Source organism: Bufo bufo, chromosome 2 (genome assembly GCF_905171765.1).
Source record: "Bufo bufo chromosome 2, aBufBuf1.1, whole genome shotgun sequence".
Lineage (NCBI taxonomy): Eukaryota > Metazoa > Chordata > Amphibia > Anura > Bufonidae > Bufo > Bufo bufo.
Genome location: NC_053390.1, coordinates 436,183,755 through 436,211,567, shown reverse-complemented (window position 1 = coordinate 436,211,567; position 27,813 = coordinate 436,183,755). Strand labels below are relative to the sequence as shown.

The following is a 27,813-nucleotide window of genomic DNA, read 5'->3' as shown; positions in this document are numbered from 1 at the left end:
TGCCAAATATGTGATGATTCTGAACCTGTATGCTGGATCCCATTGATTTCTACTTTGTCCACCAAGTTTCTGTTTTTGCAGGGAAGAATAATGCAGAGCCTTAGTGTGAATTATTTTCTATGGATTACAGGTTGACCCAACGTACACTGGTAGAGTGGGGCCAGCAGAAGCAGCACTCTTCCTCAAAAAGTCTGCCTTGTCAGATGTCATTCTTGGGAAGGTAAGTGGAAAAAACCTCAACACGCTGTTGAAGATGTATCAAAACCTGTGCAGAATTAGTGGAGTAGTTTTCCTAAAGAACCAATACATTTCACATTTAATTTTCAAACCCCCCTAGGAAAATGAAAGCAGCAACCTGGTTGTCATGGTCAAATACTTCACTTTTCCGTTGTTCCGGTTTTGATACATCCCCTCTAATGACTTCCAGATGCTGAAAGTCTGTCTGTATCATAGTTGGAACTATAGAAAAACTGGTCATGGAGACTGTTATCTTAAACTCCACAGTGTGGTTTGCATTAGTCCTCTTGCACCGTGTGTCCCCCGTGGCCGAACTGCGGCCCGCAATACACAGGACACCAGCCGTGTGCATTCTACATCACGGATGCGAACCCATTCACTTGAATGGGTCTGCAAAATCAGAGATGTGGTGCGGAACGGAACCACGGAACGGAAGCACTACAGAGTGCTTTTGTGGGGAGCCGTTCCGTGCTTCCGTTCCGCAAAAAGATAAAACTTGTCCTATCTTTTTGCGGGAGGGACAGATCGCGGACCCCATTCAAGTGAATGGGGTCGCGATCCGCATGCGGCTGGCCTACGGTCGGTGCCTGTGCATTGCGGACCGCAATTTGCGGTCCCCAGCATGGGCAGCACATGTTCGTGTGTAACAGGCCTTAAAGGGATTTTACAGAATTTTGTCATTGGTGCCAAACCCACACAGAAGCTGGTTACTGCAATGCTGCTCCCATTGAAGTGAATGTGAATGCAGTAACCAGTATATAGAACTGCCAGCGCCTGTTTTATAGTGCTGATGCTACTGAAAAACAGCTAATCAATCTAAAAATCTTAGAAAATTAAACGGTATTAATTTACATAGTGTAACTACGTAGGTTTTGGTGCTGCATTTAGTGCAGCTCAGTGCATGCCTAGGGGTTTCGGGTAAGAATTTAGATTAAGCCTACTTTCACACTGGCGTTTTTGCTATCCGTTTGTGAGATCCGTTCAGGGATCTCGCAAGCGGTCCAAAACTGATCAGTTTTGCCCTAATGCATTCTGAATGGAAAAGGATCCGCTCAGAATGCATCAGTTTGCCTCCGTTCAGTCTCCATTCTGTTTGGAGGTGGACACCAAAACGTTACCTCCAGCATTTTTGTGTCCGTCTGATGAAACTTAGCCAAACGGATCCGTTCTGACACACAATGTAAGTCAATGGGGACAGATCCGTTTTCTATGACACAATCTGGCACAATAGAAAACTGATCCGTCCTCCATTGACTCTCAATGGTGTTCAAGATGGATCCGTTTTGACTATGTTAAAGAGAATACAAACGGATCCGTTCTGAACGGATGCAGACGGTTGTATTATCTGAATGGATCCGTCTGTGCAGATCCATGATGGATCCGCACCAAACGCGAGTGTGAAAGTAGCCTAATCCTGTCACCTATGTGCATTGGGGAAAATAGTAGTCTGAGGTTGTGTCACTCATCTGTTACCATAGTAACAGCTAATAAGGGTGATATTGCTCTCTGCATCTACGAATTTGCTGAATGCTTTCAGCAACAGTGCAGAGGAGCATGCAGCCAGCTGTGCGGGCATGCAGACAAACCATGTGACCACAGCCACCTTAAGAGTTATGGATGCAGGTCCCTGTGCCCATTGTTTACACAGGGTACCCAGTGGCAGCGGCCGGAGCTTCAGCATGCATGCTTTGTTTAGGAGGTTCACATGCCAGGACACAGAGTTTTAAACCATTTCTGAAACTTTGTCATATTCTGTTATGTAGCTGGCTGACATTAGCGATGTTCTCTTTTTACATTTGGCCCTGCGGCCGTTCTCCTAAAAAATACACTTTTACAATATGCTAATGAGTCTCTAGGTGCTATGTGGGCGTTGATTCAGCACCTAGAGGCTCCGTCTACTCACCATTTATCCCGCCCAGGTCCTCCGTCTAGCCCGCCCCGCTCCTCTTGAGTGACGTCCGAGTTCGCAGCATCGCTGGCGAAATCCCGCGCCTGTGCCGTCCACTAATGTATTCGGCGCAGGCGCAGTGAGTGAAGGACGCGCTCCTGGTGCCGGCTTCCTCACGGCGCCTGCGCCGACTACGTCACAGTGAGGAAGCCGGCACCAGGAGAGCGTCCTTCACTCACTGCGCCAAATACAGAAGTGGACGGCGCAGGCACGGGATTTCGTCAGCGATGCTGCAAACTCGGACGTCACTCAAGAGGAGCGGGGCGGCTAGACGGAGGACCTGGGCGGGATAAATGGTTAGTAGATGGTGCCTCTTGGTGCTGAATCTACGCCCCCATAGCACCTAGAGACTCATTAGCATATTGTAAAAGTGTATTTTTTAGGAGAACGGCCGCAGGGACAAATGTAAAAAGAGAACATCGCTAATGTCAGCCAGCTACATAACAGAAATTCTGATGGTAGAAACCCTTTAACTGTGCAAAAAATAAATGAAAGAAGAACATATTATGGGTTTAAAGAGGACCTGTCACCTCTCCTGACATGTCTGTTTAATAGCTTCATGCATTCCCCATGTAATAACAATTCTGGAGCATCTAGTCTTATGGCTCCATGTTGTACGTTCCTTTATTATTTCTACTAGAAGTTATGATTGCCAGCTGCAGTAAGGGGACAGAGGGGAGGTAACCAGTTGGAGGTGTGTACCTGCACAGACTGACAATGGCAGCACTGATTGGATAGAGTCAGACTGTGCAGGTACACACCCCCAACTGGTTACCACCCCTCTGTACCCTTACTGCAGACTGCTAGAAATTCATTCATAACTTCTAGTAGAAATAATGAAGGAATCGCACAATACAGAGCCATAAGAATAGATGCTCCAGAAGTGTTATTACATGGGGAGTGCATGTAGGTATTAAACCAGGCATGTCTGGAGAGGTGACGGGTCCTCTTTAACTTTAGCTGGTGTATACTCTATAAATATCTATATTATGTATGTTTTTACTGTAGATTTGGGACCTGGCTGATCCTGATGGGAAAGGTTACTTGGACAAACAGGTAATAAAGACATTTTGCTTTGATGCACATTTTACCGGAAGCTGTTGGTTCCATCCATAATCCTGTTTAATTATTCTCATAGGGTTTCTATGTTGCTTTGAGGCTGGTGGCCGGTGTGCAAAGTGGGCATGAAGTTAGTCTGGCCAGTTTAAGTGTTCCAGTGCCACCTCCCAAATTTGTAAGTGACCTCATACTTGTATTTTGTATTGTACTTTCTATGTGTTAAAGAGTTTCTACCACCAGAAATACTGTTATGTAGCTGACTGATATAGCGATGCGCTAATGTCAGCACTACATAACAGTATGTTTCTAACATTAGTCCCTGCAGCCGTTTTTGTTTAAAAAAAGCACTTTTATTATATGTTAATGAGCCTCTAGGTGCTATGTGGGCGTAAAATCAGCACCTAGAGGCTCCGTCCACTCACGCTTTATCCCGCTGAGGTCCAGTGTTCTGCCCGCCCAGCTCCTCTTGATTGATGCCACTGTTCCCTGCATCGTTGGCGAAATCCCGCACCTGCGCAGTTCACTTCGGCGCAGGCGCAGTGAGTGAATGATGCGATCCTGGTGCCGTATTCCTCACTGCGCCTGCACCGACTACGTCACAGTGAGGAAGCCGGCATCAGGAGAGTGGCCTTCACTCACTGCGCCTGCGCCGAAGACAGAAGTGAACGGCGCAGGCGTGGGATTTCTCCAACGACGCAGGGAACAGTGGCATCAATCAAGAGGAGCTGGGCGGGCAGAACAGGGGAGCGGGGCGGGATAAAGGGTGAGTAGACGGAGCCTCTAGGTGCTGATTTTACGCCCACATAGCACCTAGAGGCTCATTAGCATATAATAAAAGTGTTTTTTTAACGCATCGCTAATGTCAGTCAGCTACATAACAGTATTTCTGGTGGTAGAAACCCTTTAAAGAAAATATGTCAGCAACATTTTTTTTCTGACAGTTAAAACCAGATAGCAACACACATCCTTTTTTCTAATCTTTTTTTATTTTCTAATTGCAGATTTATTTATTGTAGGCATACTCTGTGACCTGTGCAGAGGTCGTTGTACAAGGAAGGAATAGATAAGCTCTGACCATCACCTATTATGAATGGTGGATCCTGTCTTATCTGTCATTCTCATCCTGCCTGTAATTATATCACCTCTGTGTACAGATAAGCAGGTAACTGCAGTAAAGTGATCTGTACAAACCAAGAAGTGGTGCCAATTATTAGGCTAAATGTGGATTTACACGGCGCAATATCTGGGCAGATTCCTGTGAAGCGTTCATTTATCGGATGCTCCTGTCGTTAGTATGGGCAAATAAATTATTGTTCTGGGGAGCAGATCGTGCAGTCTAAACAGTGATCTGCTGCCCAGAAAAAATGCAGCTGTATGAGGAAGAGAGATGGCAATAGTGATCCCTTGTTCTTATACTGTGAAGGAGATCATTGCATGTAAATTAAATTAAAGTATCGCCAAAAATTCTTTAAAAATGTGTTTTGTGGTTTAAATAATAGGTAATTTTCTGATGACACATTCCCTTTAATATTCTTTCAGCAAGTGACATATGTCTTCCTTGTTTATTACCTCTATGTGTGAAGCCAGCTTTAAGCTGGCCATAGACATTTGATCTGTTGGCGATTTCATCTGGTTCAGCGGACTATCTAATGTGTATGGAGCCTCCTAATATCTAACATCTCTTCCACTCTACTGGTGCTGCATGATGCTGCGGATTTGTCACGCGTAGAGGCAAATCCGCAGCATTTATGCCACATGTGAAGCCACCTCTTCTGTTCCGTAATGAGCCCTGCACCTCTGATTATTACACTGATGAAGACCAGGAAATAAATAGTGAAGGCTCATATTTAGTTACTACAAGGAATTGATACTCAGATTTTATTGCAAAATGCCATAACTTTTCATTACAAGCAATGTACATGCTGCAACTGTAATCCTGCTGTAAATAAAGTGTGCTCGTAAAGAGATTTTCAAGAGTTCATCTATTGGATACTAAGCGCATCCATGAATCCTTTAAAGGGGTTGTTATAGTAAAAACTTGGACAGCCCCTTTAAATGTGATAGGATATCACAAAAGAGATGATACTTAAACCTCTTCTTCTTCCAGCAATGTGCTCGGTCCTCCTTGCCACTGATGTCATCTTCCTGGCTGCATTGGTGACATTTTGTGCAGACGTCACTGTAAAGACAATCATTGGCCCTAGCAGTATATAGGATGTCACTGCTGATTGGCTGCAGTGATGACCTGTGTGCATGGAACATCAGCTTTGCAACCAAGAAAACAAAAAGCAAAGGGGAGGACTGAAGCACAGCGCAGAAAGCTGCAGGAGAGTAAAGGGGTATTGATTCTTTTATTATTTTAGACCTGGCCAAGTTTTTATTTAACTTGGACAACTCCTTTAAAGGGAACCTGTCACCGGGATTTTGGGTATAGAGCTGAGGACATGGTTTGCTAGATGGCCGCTAGCACATCCGCAATAACCAGTCCCCATAGCTCTGTGTGCTTTTATTGTGTATAAAAACCGATTTGATACATATGCAAATTAACCTGAGATGAGTCAGAGCTTGAAAATATGACTCTTCTCTGGTCACACAAGTAAGATATGACTCTTTTATGTTAATTTGCATATGTATGAAATCGGTTTTTTTTTACACAATAAAAGCACACAGAGCTATGGGGACTGGGTATTGTGGATGTGCTAGCGGCCATTTAGCAACCCATGTCCTCAGCTCTATACCCAAAATCCCGGTGACAGGTTTCCTTTAAGGAAGTTGCTTACTTTTTCAGGCTCCTAATGTCGATGACCTTTCCTTCAAGAGAGCAATATGATGTTTAGAGCAGCACTCGATTACCGTACAGACCTTCACTGGAATGCACCAGCCATCCACGACCATAGATCCAAATTAGGCCAATCTGCCGTCAAACTTGTTTGTATGCTTTCCTCAAGAGAGTTCATCAGATCAGTTGTTCCCTGCTGCCATTGGCACAGAACTATCTCATTAAATAACAGCCTGAATAACAGCTCTGTTCAAAAAGTAGTGGCCGTGCTGGTGGGTTACTGCAGATCAGCTCACATGGACGCTCATGTGTATGGGCAGTTCCTGACACTCCGCCGACAGATTACGTATCAGGCTGTTGAATTTCAGTGCCTGGTCCTTTTGTTCTCTGGTAGAGCTGCTGCCAGAGGTGTCTGAGAGCATCTTTCTCCTCTCTCTCCATTGAAAATACAATGGGCGGTTGGCTGAAAGAGCGTTCATCAGAACCCTGTTGGATTTGTGCAGCGTGCACTCATTTTCTCCTTGGTGAATCCTTTCTTGGCATTTTGTATTTCCCTTTTTTAGGGCGTGTTTGTCTCATCCTTTCTCCAGCTTCTACATGTTACCTTTACACCTCACATAGTTTTCATAGTACTTAGGAAGGAAGGAAAGTGCTTTGATCCACCATTGAAGATGAAACCTGATTTTCATTTTTCGCTTTATAAGAGGCACTTTTTTCCCCCCAAAGTGGGGGGGGGGAAACGGCAGTGCGTCTTCTAAAGCGATGGTGACACTGATGTATCGCGGGCCGATATGCTGCACAGCGCTGCTGGCGATACATCAGTTACAGTTAGGCGGGGTGGGAGGAGGGGCTGGAGGCTGGCAACTCGCGGCGGGTCCGGTGCAGTCACTGTATTACACCAGGCCCCGCGCACAGCAGTCTCTTTGTATGTAAAGTCTATTTCTTTAATGCTGAAGCAATTGCTCTCCTTTGATAATCTAGCCTAATCGTCTGAAACAGTACTTACTCTATGAATGCAGTGTTCCGGCCGGCGCCTGACGTCAGTCAGTCGCGCTCCTGCGTTATTAATGAAGTGGGAGGAGCGTGACTGAGTGATGTCACGCGCCGGCTGGACCACTGCATTCATAGTGAGTACTGTTTCAGACGATTAGGCTAGTTTATCAAAGGAGAGTGATTGCTTCAGCATTAAAGAAATAGACTTTACATACAAAGAGACTGCTGTGCACAGAGTGTAATGGGACACATATTAAAGGGGTATTCCCATATTAGACAATGGGGGCATATCGCTAGGATATGCCCCCATTGTCTGATAGGTGCGGGTCCCACCGCTAGGACCCGCACCTATATTGAGAACTGAGTGGGGAGCGCTGTGGCTGGAGGACCCAGATTTCACGGGTTCCGTCCAGCACCAAGCGCTAATCCCCGCCTCTCCCATAGAAGTGAATGGGAGCGTGTCGCGCATGCGCGGCCCATGCTCCCATTAATTTCTATGGGGTAGACTGCAATAGCCGAGCAAGCACTCGGCTATTTTCGGCGGCCCCATAGAAATGAATGGAGGGCGGCTGCGCATGCGCAGTGCGCTCTCCTTCACTTTCGGGGCTCCGTTCTCGATATAGGTGTGGGTCCCAGCGGTGGGACCCGCACCTATAAGACAATGGGGGTATATCCTAGCAATATGCCCCCATTGTCTGAGATGAGAAAGCCCCTTTAATAAAGTAATGCTGTGAACATAGGGCCATGAGGGGGACCAGCATAAGATGCTATATGTGTGTCATCCACAGGTCCCCCAAACCAACGTCATCCCCAGACCACCATTAGTCCACCAAAAGCACACCTTTTGGTTCAAAATATTTTTTTTCTTATTTTCCTCCTCAAAAACCTAGGTGTGTCTTATAATCAGATGCATCTTATAAAGCGAAAAATACCGTATTTTGTATTTTCCTTCTAGTTTGAGTGTTGCAGAAAGTTTTGCTGGTGTCACATTTCATTTCTGTGTCGCTTGCTGTGCTCATAACTGAAACAGGAACATTGACGTTTTCTTTGCATTCACTTGCACAATTGACAGGAAGAGAATTAGTTCACTTGATTATTTTAATAATTTTATGGTTGAAAGGGTGTATGCACATGTGTATTATGTGCTGATTTCCTGGGTGGATTTATGTGCAGAAAATCTGCAGCGTAATACAGTACCAGCTAAGTAGATGAAATTTTCAAAATCTTATTTATACTCTGCAGAAATTGAAATTCGCAACATGTCGGTTTGTACGTAATTTGCACTACCGCTTTCACCCTTTGCAATGCAGATGGGTAGATCTGGGTCAAATCCATATCAAAATCATCAATGCATGAAAAATCTGTGAGTAACACATGCGGATTTGGTGCGACAACCAAGCACAAATGTGTCTGGATAAATCTGCATAAACTACTCTGCTGTGTTCGCTCGTCTGTGCAGCCTGTGTGCACAGTCCCCGCTTCCCCCTTCCCACTCTGCTCCATGCTGCCTGACATCTTATCTGCTGGAAGGGGTAGGTGAGTTTCTTTATCATGGCATATCTTGGCTGTATAACAGCTAGAGATTCAAGCTGGGCAATCTAGGTTTTAAAGCTTTAAAACAAGACCAGCATTGCTAACCGCAATAAGTTGCAAATTATGGCACTTACAGTTAGCGCTTCCTATTTTTTTTTTAAAGCTTAGATTGTCAGCTTTAAAACAAGACATGTTACACAGCCTGAGATCCAGCTATGAGTATCAAGGACGTACAAGATATGTCCTTGACTACTGAATTGCCACCCCTCGACCTATGAACCACTTCCTTGGCAGGAAAGGGCTAAGCGATATTGAACATTAGGGTCCATTCACACGTCCGTATGTGTTTTGCGGATCTGCAAAACACTGACACCGCAATGTGCTTTCCACATTTTGCAGACCGCACATCGCTGCCATTCTCATAGAAAATGCCTTTTCTTGTCCAATTGCGGACAAGAATAGGACATGTTCTATTTTTTGGCGGAACGGACGTGCGGATCCGGAAGTGCGGATCCTCAAATGTGGATGTGGACAGCACATTCCGGCCCCATTGAAAATGAATGGGTCCGCACCTGTTCCGCAAAATTGTGGAACGGATGCGGACCCATTTTGCGGATGTGTGAATAGACCCTTAATGGAGTTTGCTTAGATATAGTGACCTCTGTAGCTGGTCAGAATAATTCTTTCTGGGCAGTAACCCAGTGAGGTTAAACAACATGTGCAATATTAGTCTTTCTCCTGCAATGAGGAAGAGGCTCCCCTCCATGAGGTAGTAATTCATATTTGGTCATCCTGAAGGGCTATTCACATGAGCGTATTCCGGACGTATTATCTGTCCATAATGTAGCTGACTCAAACTCACAGCATCATAGTGTAAGGCTTTTCTCTGCGTCCGTTCCGTTTTTTTTGGCTGATCGGATGGTTACCCATGCATTTCTATGGAGCCGTTAAAATTGCGGTGTAGTCAACCATTTCTTTTCCGCGTCCGCTGTCCGTGTTTCCCGTCCGCAAAAAAAGTATTGCATGTCCTTTTCTTGTCCGCAATAAACGTTTTGCGGACCCATTGAAGTCATTGGGTCCGCAAAAAAAATGCAGATGACAAACGGAAGCCATCCATATGTCATCCACATCCGTTTTTTTTTTTGCCGATGGTTGCTGGGAAACCTGTATATATTGGATTTCAAGAATTACAGCCTTCAGGGTTTTTTTTGGGCGGGCTGCAAAAAAAAAACAACCTGAAGACACACGGAAACACAACCTACAAAATTTGCGGACAAACGAAACTGATGTGGATGTAAAAAAAAAACAGGAACACGGATCCGCTATTTGCGGACCGCAAAAAACAACTGTTGTGTGCATGTAGCCTAATACAGATGGATTTGTTTGCAATACACTTGTGTGAATTCAGTGACCCTTGTCCAGAAATCTAGTAACTATAACCTGTAATATTATTACACTCTAGAAATACATCCAGGCCCCTCTTGAACTCTCTTAGTGAACTCACCATCACCACCTCCTCAGGCAGAGAGTTCCATAGTCTCACTGCTCTTACCGTAAAGAATCCTCTTCTATGTTTGTGTACAAACCTTCTTTCCTCCAGACGCAGAGGATGTCCCCTCGTCACAGTCATAGTCCTGGGGATAAATAGATGATGGGAGAGATCTCTATACTGACCCCTGATATATTTATACATAGTTATTAGATTTCCCCTCAGTCGTCTTTTTTATGAATAACCCTAATTTTGATAATCTTTCAGGGCACTGTAGTTCACCCATTCCAGTTATTACTTTAGTTGCCCTCCTCTGAACCCTCTCCAGCTATGCTATATCTGCCTTGTTCACAAGAGCCCAGAATTGTACACAGTACTCCATGTGTGGTCTAACTAGTGATTTGTAAAGTGGTATGAACCCCTAGATCTTTTTGTCTTTGCAGCAGCCGGCTGTACTGTTTACTGATATCCCTGAGATTGTTTCCAAGTCAGCTTTACTGAGAGATTCCTATTTAGTATCTAGTGGTGGCAATGTAGTTTTTCCCTAACGCCTCCACAACGGCACTTATAGGAGGGATGCCCCCGCCCCGGATAGGAAACAACAACGTAGAAGCAGAAGATTTAAGAGCCTCCTCCCCCTTACCTAGTCAGTCGTTGTTTCCTGTCCGACGGACGTACGTGGAAGCCGCTCCTGGAGTACAGGAGAAACTCTTTTCTTTCCGCCCAGCCTCACCTTGGTCCCTGGGGTCCTCCCCATGCTTATTTGGGAGGGCTGGAGCAGGGAACGGGTCCTCGGGGACGCATGGCCTCCCTTCCTGTTCCTGGGAATAAGCCCGGCTTGCAGGCATCCCCGGGCGCGCGCGCGATAGTTTCCGTGTTAACTATCGCGGAATCCGACGTCTGACGTCAGCGGGTGAGATTCTCATTGGGCAAGAGAATCTCGCGAGAAGGCGGAGCTCCAGCGGCGCGGAATTTAAAAGTTCCTTTCAAGCAGTACAGCTTCCTCGTGCTACGCTAGACCATGCTGGGCCCTGGAGACATGGACACCGCCAGAAAGCCCGTGGATCCCTCTGCCCCTGCCCTCAGCCCGGTAAGCCTCCTCCCCAGAGGATAGATATGCTTAAAGCTGTATATGCTATACTGTACTATACTTTATATTGCTGCACTTGGTGCCTGCTGCTTTCCACCACCGGTGAAGGGTCTGGCCTCTCAATGTGCTCCCCATTGTGTTTTTCTGTGTTGATCTTAGGCCAGAGAAACCGCGACCCCGAAACCGCCTGGTGGAGATCTGGCACGGAAAAAATGTTTCATTTGTCGTAAAGCACTCTCCTCCAAATCAAAAAAACATCTGTGCCCCAAGTGCACAGAAAAAATTATCTCAGAGGAATCTCCTTCCCTTCTCGAGTCTGAGGTCAATAATAAAAGAAGAAATTAATGCAGCAGTAGACCTAAGAATGCCGTCATCCCCAAGACCATCCACCTCTCAAAGATGTCTAGCCTTTGACACTGGGTTTGAGTTGGATGAAGGGGAAGTGTTTTTCGGGTCAGACTCCTCTTCTTCTGAAGACGGCTCGGGGAAACCCCTCTTTCAGCCGGAAGAAACAGATGGGCTCTTAAAAATCATCAGAGCGACTATGAATATTGATGAGGTAAAGGAGGCTCATTCTGTACAAGACCAGATGTACCAAGGGTTAGGGGAAAGGAAGAAAATAACCTTCCCCATTCACAATAATGTCAAGTCTCTTATTGCTAGGGAATGGAAAGATCCAGAAAAAAGGGTTGCTATATCAGGCGCCTTTAAACGCAAATACCCCTTTGATGACTCTGACTCAAACCTGTGGGAAAAAACCCCAAAGGTAGATGCACCAGTAGCCCGGATCTCTAAAAGAACCTCGCTACCTTTTGAAGATACTGGCCTCCTCAGGGACCCCATGGGCAAAAAGTGCAAAAGCCTTTTTAAAAAATCATGGGAGACTAACACAGCTATGCTGCGGCCAAGTATAGCTTCTACCTGTACTGCAAGAACACTCTCAGTTTGGCTGAACCAGCTAGAAAATCACCTGGCGGCTGGTACCCCACGAGAAGAAATCCTGGCTTCCCTACCAGCTCTCAAGAAAGCGTCTAATTTTCTTGCTGATGCATCAGCGGACTTAGTGAAACTCTCTGCCAGATCAGCAGCCTTATTAAATGCCACAAGAAGAGCTGTCTATGCTCCATCCGCCTATGCTCCATCCCGTGTGAAGGCGATAGATTATTTGGTACCACTTTAGACGATATTCTGGACAAAGCTGCGGACAAAAAGAAGGGCTTCCCCATGGAGAACCGCTATTTTCATCAGAGGCGTGCCTTTCAAAATCAAAGAAAGCCCAAAGGGGATCCTAAGAAAAAAAAGGGTTTCCCTTTAACCCCGATAATGCCTCATCCTCAAAACAATGACGCCAGGTCAAGTGGGGGGCAGACTAATCCGCTTTGCTTCCGTCTGGGAAAATATGGGAGCATCTCCCTGGGTGGTAGACACCCTAAGTCAAGGCCTAAGGTTAGAGTTTATTTCAGTACCAACAGATCGTTTCATGATCAACAAAATTCTGCCTCATCGAGAGAAACAATCTTGCCTAGAGTCAGAAATTATGTCTCTGATTCAGAAAGGTGTAATTCGTCAGGTTCCTGTGGAACAACAGGGCAGGGGGTTTTACTCCCCTGTCTTCTTAATCCAGAAACCCAACAGAACCTATCGACTGATTATAAATTTAAAAGGCCTAAACAAGTTTATCGTTTACAAGCGCTTCAAGATGGAGTCAGTGAAATTCGCCATAAATGTCCTGCCTCAAGACTGCTTCATGGCGACCATAGACCTTCGACAAAACTTCAGGAATGGCACTCTTGTTCTTGAATCAAGGCTTAGTGTTTAATGACACCGAAAAAACAGCAACGTTTCGACACACAGGTCTTTCTCAAGCTACATATGGACCTTCAGGACACCTATTACCACGTCCCAATTGTTATGACCCATCAAAAGTACTTAAGAATTGCTGTCTTTATAAAAAAAACGGCTCTGTCACTTCCAATTCACAGCCCTCCCCTTCAGGCTCTCCTCAGCCCCAAGGGTATTTTCAAAGGTCATGGCAGAGGTCGTCAAAACCCTTCACCAAAGAGGCATTCAAATTATACCTTACCTGGACGATTTTCTGGTAGTCGCTCCCTGTGCAGAGACCCTTCTGTCCCACCTAGCAGACGTTCAGGAATTTTTTACCACTCTATGGTAGATCATAAATTTCAAAAAAATCGGACTTAAATCCGTCACAAAGGAAGACCTTTTTGGGGGTAACATTAGATTCCCATCAATTAATGTCCTTTCTTCCACAGAACAAACAGATCGAGCTCCAGGAAAAAGTATCGCTATTCTGCAGCCAAAAATTCACGACGGTAAGAAACCTCATGACCATTCTAGGTAGCCTTACGTCAACGATCCAGTCAGTAAGGTGAGCCCATTACCACACAAGACCGCTGCAGATGTTCCTCCTATCTTCCTGGGATGGCACCTCCTCGGCCCTGGAAAAGCGAGTGATGATCCCGAAGTGGGTAAAAATATCTCTTATGTGGTGGAGAATCAGAAAACACCTTCAGACGGGAGTTTCCTGGAGACAAGGAGATCAAATGATCATAACCACAGATGCCAGCAGCATCGGCTGGGGTGGTCACTCAGACGGAAGAGTGGTCCAAGGCACTTGGGGAACAGATCTGCTACAAGCCTCCTCCAACTTAAGGGAACTCTCAGCGGTATGCAATGTCATGGTCGCTCTCTTTACGCCTACATCACCAAAAAGTATAAAAGTCTTCCCTTACAGCCTTACATGTCAGAGGAGAAGAAAATTATTTGGCTGACTTCCTCAGCCGTCAGACTCTGAAAGAGGGAGAGTGGTCCCTAAATCCTCAAATATTTCATCAGTTGTGTTAGGGGTGGGCGATATGGCCTAAAATCTATATTGCGATATAATTTTAAGCATGTGTGATATGTGATATATATCGCAATATATTGTTTTCTATATTGGGGGGGTGTTTAAACTTTTTTTTTTTTTTTTTACTTTTTATTTAACCACCTCCGGACCGCTGTACGCACAGACGCGTCCTGGAGGTGGTTGATTCATTCCTCCTGGACGCGCCGGCGCGTCCTCTCGCGAGACGCGAGATTTCCTGTGAACGCGCGCACACAGGCGCGCGCGCTCACAGGAACGGAAGGTAAGAGAGTTGATCTCCAGCCTGCCAGCGGCGATCGTTCGCTGGCAGGCTGGAGATGTGTTTTTTTTAACCCCTAACAGGTATATTAGACGCTGTTTTGATAACAGCGTCTAATATACCTGCTACCTGGTCCTCTGGTGGTCCCATTTGTTTGGATCGACCACCACAGGACACAGGTAGCTCAGTAAAGTCCCACCAAGCACCACTACACTACACTACACCCCCCCCCCCCCGTCACTTATTAACCCCTTATTAGCCCCTGATCACCCCTAATCACCCCTGATCACCCCATATAGACTCCCTGATCACCCCCCTGTCATTGATTACCCCCCTGTCATTGATTACCCCCCTGTAAAGCTCCATTCAGATGTCCGCATGATTTTTACGGATCCACTGATAGATGGATCGGATCCGCAAAACGCATCCGGACGTCTGAATGAAGCCTTACAGGGGCATGATCAATGACTGTGGTGATCACCCCATATAGACTCCCTGATCACCCCCCTGTAAAGCTCCATTCAGATGTCCGCATGATTTTTACGGATCCACTGATAGATGGATCGGATCCGCAAAACGCATCCGGACGTCTGAATGAAGCCTTACAGGGGCATGATCAATGACTGTGGTTATCACCCCATATAGACTCCCTGATCACCCCCCTGTCATTGATCACCCCCCTGTCATTGATTACCCCCCTGTAAAGCTCCATTCAGACGTCCGCATGATTTTTACGGATCCACTGATAGATGGATCGGATCCGCAAAACGCATCCGGACGTCTGAATGAAGCCTTACACGGGCGTGATCAATGACTGTGGTTATCACCCCATATAGACTCCCTGATCACCCCCCTGTCATTGATCACCCCCCCTGTCATTGATCACCCCCCCTGTCATTGATCACCCCCCCTGTCATTGATCACCCCCCCTGTCATTGATCACCCCCCCCTGTCATTGATCACCCCCCCTGTCATTGATCACCCCCCCTGTCATTGATCACACCCCTGTCATTGATCACCCCCCTGTCATTGATCACCCCCCTGTCATTGATCACCCCCCTGTAAGGCTCCATTCAGACATTTTTTTGGCCCAAGTTAGCGGAATTATTATTTTTTTTTCTTACAAAGTCTCATATTCCACTAACTTGTGACAAAAAATTAAATCTCACATGAACTCACCATACCCCTCACGGAATCCAAATGCGTAAAATTTTTTAGACATTTATATTCCAGACTTCTTCTCACGCTTTAGGGCCCCTAGAATGCCAGGGCAGTATAAATACCCCACATGTGACCCCATTTCGGAAAGAAGACACCCCCAGGTATTCCGTGAGGGGCATATTGAGTCCATGAAAGATTGAAATTTTTGTCCCAAGTTAGCGGAACGGGAGACTTTGTGAGAAAAAAATAAAAAATATCAATTTCCGCTAACTTGTGCCAAAAAAAAAAAATTTCTATGAACTCGCCATGCCCCTCATTGAATACCTTGGGGTGTCTTCTTTCCAAAATGGGGTCACATGTGGGGTATTTATACTGCCCTGGCATTCTAGGGGCCCCAAAGCGTGAGAAGAAGTCCGGTATCCAAATGTCTAAAAATGCCCTCCTAAAAGGAATTTGGGCCCCTTTGCGCATCTAGGCTGCAAAAAAGTGTCACACATCTGGTATCGCCGTACTCAGGAGAAGTTGGGGAATGTGTTTTGGGGTGTCATTTTACATATACCCATGCTGGGTGAGATAAATATCTTGGTCAAATGCCAACTTTGTATAAAAAAATGGGAAAAGTTGTCTTTTGCCAAGATATTTCTCTCACCCAGCATGGGTATATGTAAAAAGACACCCCAAAACACATTCCCCAACTTCTCCTGAGTACGGAGATACCACATGTGTGGCACTTTTTTGCAGCCTAGGTGGGCAAAGGGGCCCATATTCCAAAGAGCACCTTTTGGATTTCACTGGTCATTTACCTACTTACCACACATTAGGGCCCCTGGAAAATGCCAGGGCAGTATAACTACCCCACAAGTGACCCCATTTTGGAAAGAAGACACCCCAAGGTATTCCGTGAGGGGCATGGCGAGTTCCTAGAATTTTTTATTTTTTGTCACAAGTTAGTGGAAAATGATGATTTTTTTTATATTTTTTTTTTTTTCATACAAAGTCTCATATTCCACTAACTTGTGACAAAAAATAAAAACTTCCATGAACTCACTATGCCCATCAGCGAATACCTTGGGGTCTCTTCTTTCCAAAATGGGGTCACTTGTGGGGTAGTTATACTGCCCTGGCATTCTAGGGGCCCAAATGTGTGGTAAGGAGTTTGAAATCAAATTCTGTAAAAAATGACGAGTGAAATCCGAAAGGTGCTCTTTGGAATATGGGCCCCTTTGCCCACCTAGGCTGCAAAAAAGTGTCACACATCTGGTATCTCCGTACTCAGGAGAAGGTGGGGAATGTGTTTTGGGGTGTCATTTTACATATACCCATGCTGGGTGAGATAAATATCTTGGTCAAATGCCAACTTTGTATAAAAAAATGGGAAAAGTTGTCTTTTGCCAAGATATTTCTCTCACCCAGCATGGGTATATGTAAAAAGACACCCCAAAACACATTCCCCAACTTCTCCTGAGTACGGAGATACCACATGTGTGGCACTTTTTTGCAGCCTAGGTGGGCAAAGGGGCCCATATTCCAAAGAGCACCTTTTGGATTTCACTGGTCATTTACCTACTTACCACACATTAGGGCCCCTGGAAAATGCCAGGGCAGTATAACTACCCCACAAGTGACCCCATTTTGGAAAGAAGACACCCCAAGGTATTCCGTGAGGGGCATGGCGAGTTCCTAGAATTTTTTATTTTTTGTCACAAGTTAGTGGAAAATGATGATTTTTTTTATATTTTTTTTTTTTTCATACAAAGTCTCATATTCCACTAACTTGTGACAAAAAATAAAAACTTCCATGAACTCACTATGCCCATCAGCGAATACCTTGGGGTCTCTTCTTTCCAAAATGGGGTCACTTGTGGGGTAGTTATACTGCCCTGGCATTCTAGGGGCCCAAATGTGTGGTAAGGAGTTTGAAATCAAATTCTGTAAAAAATGACGAGTGAAATCCGAAAGGTGCTCTTTGGAATATGGGCCCCTTTGCCCACCTAGGCTGCAAAAAAGTGTCACACATCTGGTATCTCCGTATTCAGGAGAAGTTGGGGAATGTGTTTTGGGGTGTCTTTTTACATATACCCATGCTGGGTGAGAGAAATATCTTGGCAAAAGACAACTTTTCCCATTTTTTTATACAAAGTTGGCATTTGACCAAGATATTTATCTCACCCAGCATGGGTATATGTAAAATGACACCCCAAAACACATTCCCCAACTTCTACTGAATACGGAGATACCAGATGTGTGTATGCCCATCAGCGAATACCTTAGGGTGTCTACTTTCAGAAATGGGGTCATTTGTGGGGTGTTTGTACTGTCTGGGCATTGTAGAACCTCAGGAAACATGACAGGTGCTCAGAAAGTCAGAGCTGCTTCAAAAAGCGGAAATTCACATTTTTGTACCATAGTTTGTAAACGCTATAACTTTTACCCAAACCATTTTTTTTTTACCCAAACATTTTTTTTTTATCAAAGACATGTAGAACAATAAATTTAGAGCAAAATTTATATATGGATGTCATTTTTTTTGCAAAATTTTACAACTGAAAGTGAAAAATGTCATTTTTTTGCAAAAAAATCGTTAAATTTCGATTAATAACAAAAAAAGTAAAAATGTCAGCAGCAATGAAATACCACCAAATGAAAGCTCTATTAGTGAGAAGAAAAGGAGGTAAAATTCATTTGGGTGGTAAGTTGCATGACCGAGCAATAAATGGTGAAAGTAGTGTAGGTCAGAAGTGTAAAAAGTGGCCTGGTCTTTCAGGGTGTTTAAGCACTGGGGGCTGAGGTGGTTAATAACTATTAGCCTCCTTAAGGGCTAGAACCCTTGTCATATTCACCCTAATAGAGCTCTATTAGGGTGAATAGGACTTTACACTCTCCCTGCTGCCCTGTGCTTTGTGCACACAACAGCAGGGAGCTGACCATGGCAGCCATCCTCTCATGTGCCCCCCCCCAGCCTCTCATGTGCCCCCCCCCCCAGCCTCTCATGTGCCCCCCCAGCCTCTCATGTGCCCCCCCCAGCCTCTCATGTGCCCCCCCAGCCCCTGATCCGCCCCCCAGCCTCTCATGTGCCCCCCCCCCCCCCGCCTCTGATCAGCTCCCCAGCCTCTCCCTCTTATCAGCCCCCTCTGCTAACTCTAACCCACCCCCCTCCCTCCCCAGTATTAATCGTTGGTGGCTGTGGCCACAGGGTCCCCCCCCCCATCATTGGTGGCAGTGGGCAGTTCCGATCGGAGTCCCAGCAGTGTAATGCTGGGGCTTTGATCGGTTACCATGGCAGCCAGGAGTCACGCTACTGAAGTCCTGGCTGCCATGGTATGTTAGTGAGCAGCATTATACTCACGTGCACCGTGGCCGCCGGACGCTCCTTCTTCTCATAGGTCTGTGCGGCGCATTGCTAATGCTATAAGCATTAGCAATGCGCCGCACAGACAGAAGAAGGAGCGACCGGCGGCCACGGCGCACGTGAGTATAATGCTGCTCACTAACATACCATCGCAGCCAGGACTTCAGTAGCGTCCTGGCTGCCATGGTAACCGATCGGAGCCCCAGCATTACACTGCTGGGACTCCGATCGGAACTGCCCACTGCCCAATTCAGAAACTGAAGAACATTCCCGGCACCCGACCTCTGACAGGACGCTGTGATCCGCGCGATTAACCCCTCAGCTGAGGGGTTAATCGTGCGGATCATAGCGTGCAGTCATAGGGGCAGAGATATGGCCGGCACATTAGTATTCAGGCATTCATTGGTGGCGCAGTGGCCACAGTCCCTCCCCTCTTCCTCCTACTCTGTTCTTAGTGGCCAGCGGCAGCCGCGCACAGTGGGGAGGGAGGGACTCCCTCCTTCTCCACTGTGCCGGCTCAGGAAACCATGGTGCGCGCCGAGAGCGCGATCATATCGCGGTCCGGCGATATAGGTGATATGCACAATATCCATATCGTGGCACAAATTTATATCGCCTATATCGCCCACCCCTAAGTTGTGTCTCAAGTGGGGGACTCCAAAAGTAGATCTGTTTGTGACAAAGATCAACAAACAGATCAAACAGTTCTGTTACCTCTCCCAAAGGGACCAGTCACTATGGATAGATGCCCTGTCCCGACCATGGCCAAACTGTCTTCTCTACGCCTTTCCTCCCTTCAGCCTAATATCGAAGACTCTGATAAAGGTACAGGAAGAAAAGGCCAAGGTAATCTTTATAGCCCCTCACTGGCCGAGAAGATCCTGGTTCCCCCTGCTACTTCATCTTTCGGCAGGGGAATCCTGGACTCTCCCATCCGTACCGGATCTCCTTCATCAAGGCCCAGTAAATCACCCAAACGTCAAACACTTGAACTTGACGGCCTGGAGACTGAACACAGTACCTTAAGAAAGAAGGGACTCTCGGATTCAGTTATCTCCACTCTATGCTCAGCCGAAAACCTATAACATCCAGAATTTATCTGCGAACCTGGAAAGCCTTTCAGAAATTCACGGGTGACGTAATTTTGCCAGATATTCCTCAAATTCTGCACTTCCTTCAAGCTGGACTTGACAAAGGCCTCAGACCAGCAACCCTTAGAGTGCAGGTGTCAGCCCTAAGTGCGTTTTTGGACATCAGGTTGTCAGAGTCCTCTCTAGTAAAGAGTTTTCTTAAAGGTGCTGTGAGAAAGACCCCTGTAGCTCGTCCTACCGCTGCTCCCTGGGACCTTAACTTAGTGCTGTCTGTCTTAATGTCTCCTTCATTTGAGCCAATAGAAGAAATATCCTTGAGACTTCTCACGTTGAAGACCGTGTTCCTTACGGCCATTACAACTGCCAGAAGAGTTGGGGAGATCCAAGCCTTTTCATATAAACCTCCTTATCTGACGATCCTCGATGACCGCATAATTCTGAAACATTGCCCAGCCTTCCTACCCAAGGTAGTGTCTAGATTTCACTGCGAACAAGAAGTATCGCTGCCCTCGTTCTGTCCTTCACCAACTTCGGAAAAAGAGAAGAAATATCACAACTTGGATGTAAGAAGGGTTGTAATCTGCTACCTCAACAGAACCTCATCCTTCAGGCACTCGGACCAACTGTTCCTACAGTACCAAGGGCCCAACAAAGGTCGCGGGGCTAGCAAACCTACGATATCCAGATCCATACAAAATTTGATCAAGCTAGCTTACCTGCAGAAATACCTCCAGCCCCCTGTTGGGCTAAGGGCTCACTCCACCAGAGCAGTATCATCCTCATGGGCCGAGGCGCGGCATCAGTGTCACTAGAACAGATATGTAAGGCCGCAACTTGGGCCAATCCTATGACATTCTTCAATCACTATAGACTGGACATCCTTAAAAACCAGGATTTATCATTTGGGCGCAGTGTACTTTCTGCTGCTGTCCCTCCCTGATCCTATTACTCTGTTAATCCTCCTATAAGTGCCGTTGTGGAGGCGTTAGGGAAAATAAATAATTACTCTTACCGGTAATTGGTTTTTCCGATAGCCTCCACAACAGCACTGGGATTCCCTCCCTGATATATTTTGTTACATGGATCTAAGTTCTGCTAAGATTTATTGTTTTCCTTCTAATGATGTAATTGTCCTTGGTTATTAATACATACGTTTTTTTTTTTTGTGGCATCACTTCTGTGTCCTCTCTTATTGACTGACTAGGTAAGGGGGAGGAGGCTCTTAAATCTTCTGCGTCGTCGTTGTTTCCTGTCCGGGGCGGGGGCATCCCTCCTATAAGTGCCGTTGTGGAGGCTATCGGAAAATCCAATTACCGGTAAGAGTAATTATTTCTTTCATTCTCAATTTCATAACTTTACATTTTTTTGTGTTGATTTATCTGCTGCTAAACTTCCATTCCATACTTGTGAATAGGGATGTTTCTGTAACGTGTGCATGGATTTCAGCAAGTGAATGGGAGCTGATCTGCAGTAACCCAGCACGGGCACTACACAGTGGGTGGAGCTCTTTCTTTGACTTTGTCCTCCGGCACCAGTGGCTGCTGCAAACAGCTGATCAGCGAGGATGGCGGGTATTGGACCCCCACCAATCTGATATTGAGGGCCTATCCTAATTATAGGTCATCAGTATCTATAAGCCCAGAAAACCACTTTAAACTAAAATTTTTGATTTCTAATAATTTTGGAGATGCTAAAATGATGTTCTATACTGCTAGGGCTACACTGAGGTCTTATCAGACTATTGAGAAAGATCTTTGCTACTTCACATTTACACTTATTTTTAAACACATTTTATAAGTAATTCTTCTGCACCATTACAACGTATTAATTTTCCTTGGAAGATTATGCTAAACATGTAACTGTATTGCGTTTTTTTTCTTCTTTTCAAAGAGTGATACCAGCAGCCCCCTTTTGATCACCCCTCCTCCTGTTGAAGGTCATTGGTCAGTTCGGGTAAGTCTTGTATGAATGCGGCTTCATATTTTTTAAATTTTTTTTTGGCAAAGTGCTGAAACACATTTTTATGGTGTAAGAGCAGTGCCTACAAAGTGTTAAGTTTTTATGATTCCTATTACAAGTAGCTATTTGGACACAAATTAACCATATACACGCCACTTATCTGCCACTTTTGACATAGAAAATTTATGATTTTTCTATGCTTATAGTAGTAGTTGCAATTTTTAGGCCATAGAAAGCCTATTTCAATGGACGGTGGCATCTCTGTATTAGGTGTTTTTTCTCTGCCTTCTTTATTAAAAAAGCACTCCCACATTTTTTATTTTATTTCCTGCCCCATTAGAAAGACCATGATGTATATTGTAGTGGAGGTAATCTTTTTACCTATGGCTGTATTTGTGATATATTCTCTCCATTCTTGTCCTCAGCTGTGTCTCGTGACTGACCTTCTGACTACAACTGACACATCATTTTATTTGTGGACAGGATTTCAGTTTTTCTATTCATTCCTATGGGAGCCTCAAGATAGGTTTCATAGGAATTAATAGAGAAACTAACTTCCTATCCACTATTAAGACGATGTGTCAGTTGTGAAGTGAGAGTGTTGGTCACATGACAGCTGAGGACAAGAAGGGAGGTTATAACTCACAGATACAGCCACAGTTAAGGTTACCATCACTACAGTTTACATCATGTACCTTTCTAATGGGCCAGAGTGCTACCTTAAGTGTATGTCCACTGGAAATTGATACATATGAGTTGTAAAGTATGGTAATTTTACCAACAGACTCTGTTTTGGGTGTTTTCATGGTTGTGCATATTGTTGGCATCTATTTGACCCATTATTTTGAGGGTTTCTTGGAGTTTTTCTTATGTCTTTTTATTTTGTTTTTCCTCTCCTCCAGACAGATCCAGTTGTATATTGTACAATTGTAGATACTGTACTATTCTAGATAAAAAAATAAATAAATAAAACTCACTTACCTTATGTTCATACCCAGGTGGCTTTCCACTACCACACTCTTTAAAGGGTGTTCCGGGATGCGGCTATAGGATAGGTCACCAGTATTTGATCAGTAAGGATACGACACCTAGCAACCCCATCGATCAGTTGTTACCTACAGTCAAGGTTCCACTGTGTAGTGGCCATTCCCGGTTACTGAGGTAGTTCCTGTTCAAGTGAATGGAGCTGAGCTGCAGTACCTGAGGATGAACACTACACAGTGTACGGAGCTGTGGTGTTCCAGTTCCATACACAGTTTACTGCCAGGAACTGTGGCTGATTGGTGGGGGGTGCCAGGTATCAGACTAGATATTAGAATTAGGAGGGATTAAATGTGAGCAATAAAGCTACAGCATATGCAGTAGTTAATCTCAAACTCCAAATAGGCGCTTCCTGTCATTGTGGATCTGTTAGCTGAATTTGTTTGCAATTCAGAATATTTCACCTGAACATAAAAAAACATTACTTGGCTCTAATACCCGATTTGATTGGTCACCCTCCTGTATCCGAATAAATCTCCAAACATCCCATTTATATATCAATTATTTTCCACCCTTATTAGATAACATCTCTCAGACCCTCTCCTCCTGGTCTATTCCATTTATTTGCTGGCTTCAACCTTTTGGACGTTCTCCCCATCCACCTCCTTTGGGGCCTTTTTTTTTTTTTTTACCACAGTCAACAGAATATTGTCACTCTTAGGCCCCTTTCACACGAGCGAGTTTTCCACGCGGGTGCAATGCGTGACGTGAACGCTTAGCACCCGCACTAAATCCTGACCCATTCATTTCAATGTGTCTGTGTACATTAGTTCTGCGTGAAAAACGCAGCACATTCTATATTCTGTGTTTTTCACGCAGCCCTGGCCCCATAGAAGTGAATGGGGCTTCAGTGCAAAAAGCATTGCATCCGTAAGCAAGTGCGGATGCAATGCGTTTTTTTCACTGATGCTTGCTAGGAGATGTTTGTAAACCTTCAGTTTTTTAGCACGCACATGAAAAACGCATTGCACCCACGCGGAAACTGAACAACTTAATGCAATCGCAGACAAAACTGACTGAACTTGCTTGCAAAATGGTGCGAGTTTCACTGAACGCATCTGGACCTAATCCGTCACACTCGTGTGAAAAAGGGCTTAGGGCCCTGTGTATTGATACTGCCACATAAACAAGGAGCACCAAATCAGTTCCAACAAGTGATCCATCTCCATAGAATAATATATTGGGTCAAAAGACCAGTAAGCAAGGTTTGGGTGTCTGTAGAAGAATAAATGGCACATTTTACTTTATGGCAGTTGGTGTTTTCATACCCAGAAACCCTCTTAAATGAGAAATTATCACTAACCCCATCACCTCCAAGATGATACGCAATGTTTACTCGCCCCAACCCTTCACTGCAACTACAAGCAAAAGATATTTAACTCTTGCGACCTCATCCTCAATTGCACAATTCCACTGAACTTTCATTACCAACACTTGAACGTCGGTACCATACTGGATACAGGAATCGTACCCACACTATGGGAACGACAAAAACCTCAGCCACCTCTTGTACAGCAAATGCACATGATCATAGAAACCCATCTCGCAAAGACATGACCTAGGCAGACCTTTGACCCGGTTTTGAACCATTATTGCCCAAACCATCCCTAGAAAAACATAACTTCTTTGGCATGAGAGCAACTGCTTATATCCCGCTCTACTCATTTACCTGCTTTCCTGACAGTATGGACAGTACACCTCTGAAGAAACAAAAAATATTATCAGCTCCCAAACAGGCTTCCAGATGTGTTAGGCCAAGAACCAGATGGCCCCTTACCACAATGAGACGTCATGAAAGGACCCCCTGTTACAACCCTTATGTTGGAGGTGTTGTAAGGAAGCAGGCTCATACCTCCAGCTATGGTGGTTCTGTGCTTTTATCAAAACATATTGCTCCACGATTATATGACATGTAACTCTGATTTCTGGAGTCTCACTGCACTTAAACCTGGAAACTTGTCTACTATATTTGTTCCCTGAACACCCAAACCTAAACAGCTGGCAAAAAAAAAAGAACTTCCTCTAAAATAATGTCAAACAGATGCCAAAAGGAATGAATGGCAATAGGGTGAAGACACCTCACCATTCTCAGAAGCAGGGTGTTAAGTTATAGCTAAAGGAGGTATGTGAAGATAACTCTGTATCCCAAACTCAGGAAACCCTGGTCCCATAGATGTGAATAATTAGGTAATATATTGGCAAAAAAATGACTGACTGGCTCTCATAGATGTCACAGTTTTAAAATACTTCAATCCACACTTCATGTATCTAATAGGAGAATAAGCATCCATTGACTTCAGTAAAAGGAAGTACAAAAATGTGTTGACACTTAAAGAGAGCTTGTCACCATGAAAATACATTGTAATCTGCCAGCAGCCTGTTGTAGTGCAGGAGGAGCTGGGCAGATTTTTGTGGGAAAAGATTTAGTATTACTTGCATTTCATTTATTTAAATTCCTGCTCACTCTGGGGTTTAAAGTCAAGGAGGCGGTCCTATCAGTGACTGCCATCCTTCCCTCTATGACTGTGTATACAGAGATAGCTGTCAGTCACTGACTGATGTCAAGGAGGCGGTCCTATCACTGACAGCCTTCCCTCTATGACTGTGTATACAGAGATAGCTGTCAGTCACTGACTGATGACAAGGAGGCAGTCCTATCAGTGACTGACAGCCTTCCCTCTATGACTGTGTATACAGAGATAGCTGTCAGTCACTGACTGATGTCAAGGAGGCGGTCCTATCAGTGACTGACAGCCTTCCCTCTATGACTGTGTATACAGAGATAGCTGTCAGTCACTGACTGATGACAAGGAGGCGGTCCTATCAGTGATTGACAGCCTTCCCTCTATGACTGTGTATACAGAGATAGCTGTCAGTCACTGAGTGATGTCTAGGAGGCGGTCCTATCAGTGACTGACAGCCTTCCCTCTATGACTGTGTATACAGAGATAGCTGTCAGTCACTGACTGATGTCATGGAGGCGGTCCTATTAGTGACTGACAGCCTTCCCTCTATGACTGTGTATACAGCGATAGCTGTCAGTCACTGACTGATGTCAAGGAGGCAGTCCTATCAGTGACTGACAGCCTTCCCTCTATGACTGTGTATACAGAGATAGCTGTCAGTCACTGACTGATGACAAGGAGGCAGTCCTATCAGTGACTGACAGCCTTCCTTCTATGACTGTGTATACAGAGATAGCTGTCAGTCACTGACTGATGACAAGGAGGCAGTCCTATCACTGACAGCCTTCCCTCTATGACTGTGTATACAGAGATAGCTGTCAGTCACTGACTGATGACAAGGAGGCAGTCCTATCAGTGACTGACAGCCTTCCCTCTATGACTGTGTATACAGAGATAGCTGTCAGTCACTGACTGATGACAAGGAGGCGGTCCTATCACTGACAGCCTTCCCTCTATGACTGTGTATACAGAGATAGCTGTCAGTCACTGACTGATGACAAGGAGGCAGTCCTATCAGTGACTGACAGCCTTCCTTCTATGACTGTGTATACAGAGATAGCTGTCAGTCACTGACTGATGACAAGGAGGCGGTCCTATCAGTGACTGACAGCCTTCCCTCTATGACTGTGTATACAGAGATAGCTGTCAGTCACTGACTGATGTCAAGGAGGCAGTCCTATCAGTGACTGACAGCCTTCCCTCTATGACTGTGTATACAGAGATAGCTGTCAGTCACTGACTGATGTCAAGGAGGCGGTCCTATCACTGACAGCCTTCCCTCTATGACTGTGTATACAGAGATAGCTGTCAGTCACTGACTGATGACAAGGAGGCGGTCCTATCAGTGACTGACAGCCTTCCCTCTATGACTGTGTATACAGAGATAGCTGTCAGTCACTGACTGATGTCAAGGAGGCAGTCCTATCAGTGACTGACAGCCTTCCCTCTATGACTGTGTATACAGAGATAGCTGTCAGTCACTGACTGATGACAAGGAGGCAGTCCTATCAGTGACTGACAGCCTTCCCTCTATGACTGTGTATACAGAGATAGCTGTCAGTCACTGACTGATGACAAGGAGGCGGTCCTATCACTGACAGCCTTCCCTCTATGACTGTGTATACAGAGAGAGCTGTCAGTCACTGAGTGATGTCAAGGAGGCGGTCCTATCAGTGACTGACAGCCTTCCCTCTATGACTGTGTATACAGAGATAGCTGTCAGTCACTGACTGATGACAAGGAGGCGGTCCTATCAGTGATTGACAGCCTTCCCTCTATGACTGTGTATACAGAGATAGCTGTCAGTCACTGAGTGATGTCTAGGAGGCGGTCCTATCAGTGACTGACAGCCTTCCCTCTATTACTGTGTATACAGAGATAGCTGTCAGTCACTGACTGATGTCATGGAGGCGGTCCTATTAGTGACTGACAGCCTTCCCTCTATGACTGTGTATACAGCGATAGCTGTCAGTCACTGACTGATGTCAAGGAGGCAGTCCTATCAGTGACTGACAGCCTTCCCTCTATGACTGTGTATACAGAGATAGCTGTCAGTCACTGACTGATGACAAGGAGGCAGTCCTATCAGTGACTGACAGCCTTCCTTCTATGACTGTGTATACAGAGATAGCTGTCAGTCACTGACTGATGACAAGGAGGCGGTCCTATCAGTGACTGACAGCCTTCCCTCTATGACTGTGTATACAGAGATAGCTGTCAGTCACTGACTGATGTCAAGGAGGCAGTCCTATCAGTGACTGACAGCCTTCCCTCTATGACTGTGTATACAGAGATAGCTGTCAGTCACTGACTGATGTCAAGGAGGCGGTCCTATCACTGACAGCCTTCCCTCTATGACTGTGTATACAGAGATAGCTGTCAGTCACTGACTGATGACAAGGAGGCGGTCCTATCACTGACAGCCTTTCCTCTATGACTGTGTATACAGAGATAGCTGTCAGTCACTGACTGATGA

The 27,813-nt window shown here is 45.3% G+C and overlaps 1 protein-coding gene across 2 annotated transcripts in view; it reads left to right on the top strand.

Moving 5' to 3' along the window:
* EPS15L1 (epidermal growth factor receptor pathway substrate 15 like 1) overlaps positions 1-27,813 on the top strand; it is a 297,626-nt gene that overhangs the window by 37,820 nt on the left and 231,993 nt on the right. For both annotated transcript variants that reach the window (XM_040417436.1, XM_040417435.1), the window contains exons 3-6: positions 131-220; positions 3,194-3,241; positions 3,324-3,419; positions 21,763-21,825. In XM_040417436.1, the coding sequence (XP_040273370.1) occupies positions 131-220; positions 3,194-3,241; positions 3,324-3,419; positions 21,763-21,825 (297 nt within the window). The remainder of the gene's footprint in view (positions 1-130; positions 221-3,193; positions 3,242-3,323; positions 3,420-21,762; positions 21,826-27,813) is intronic.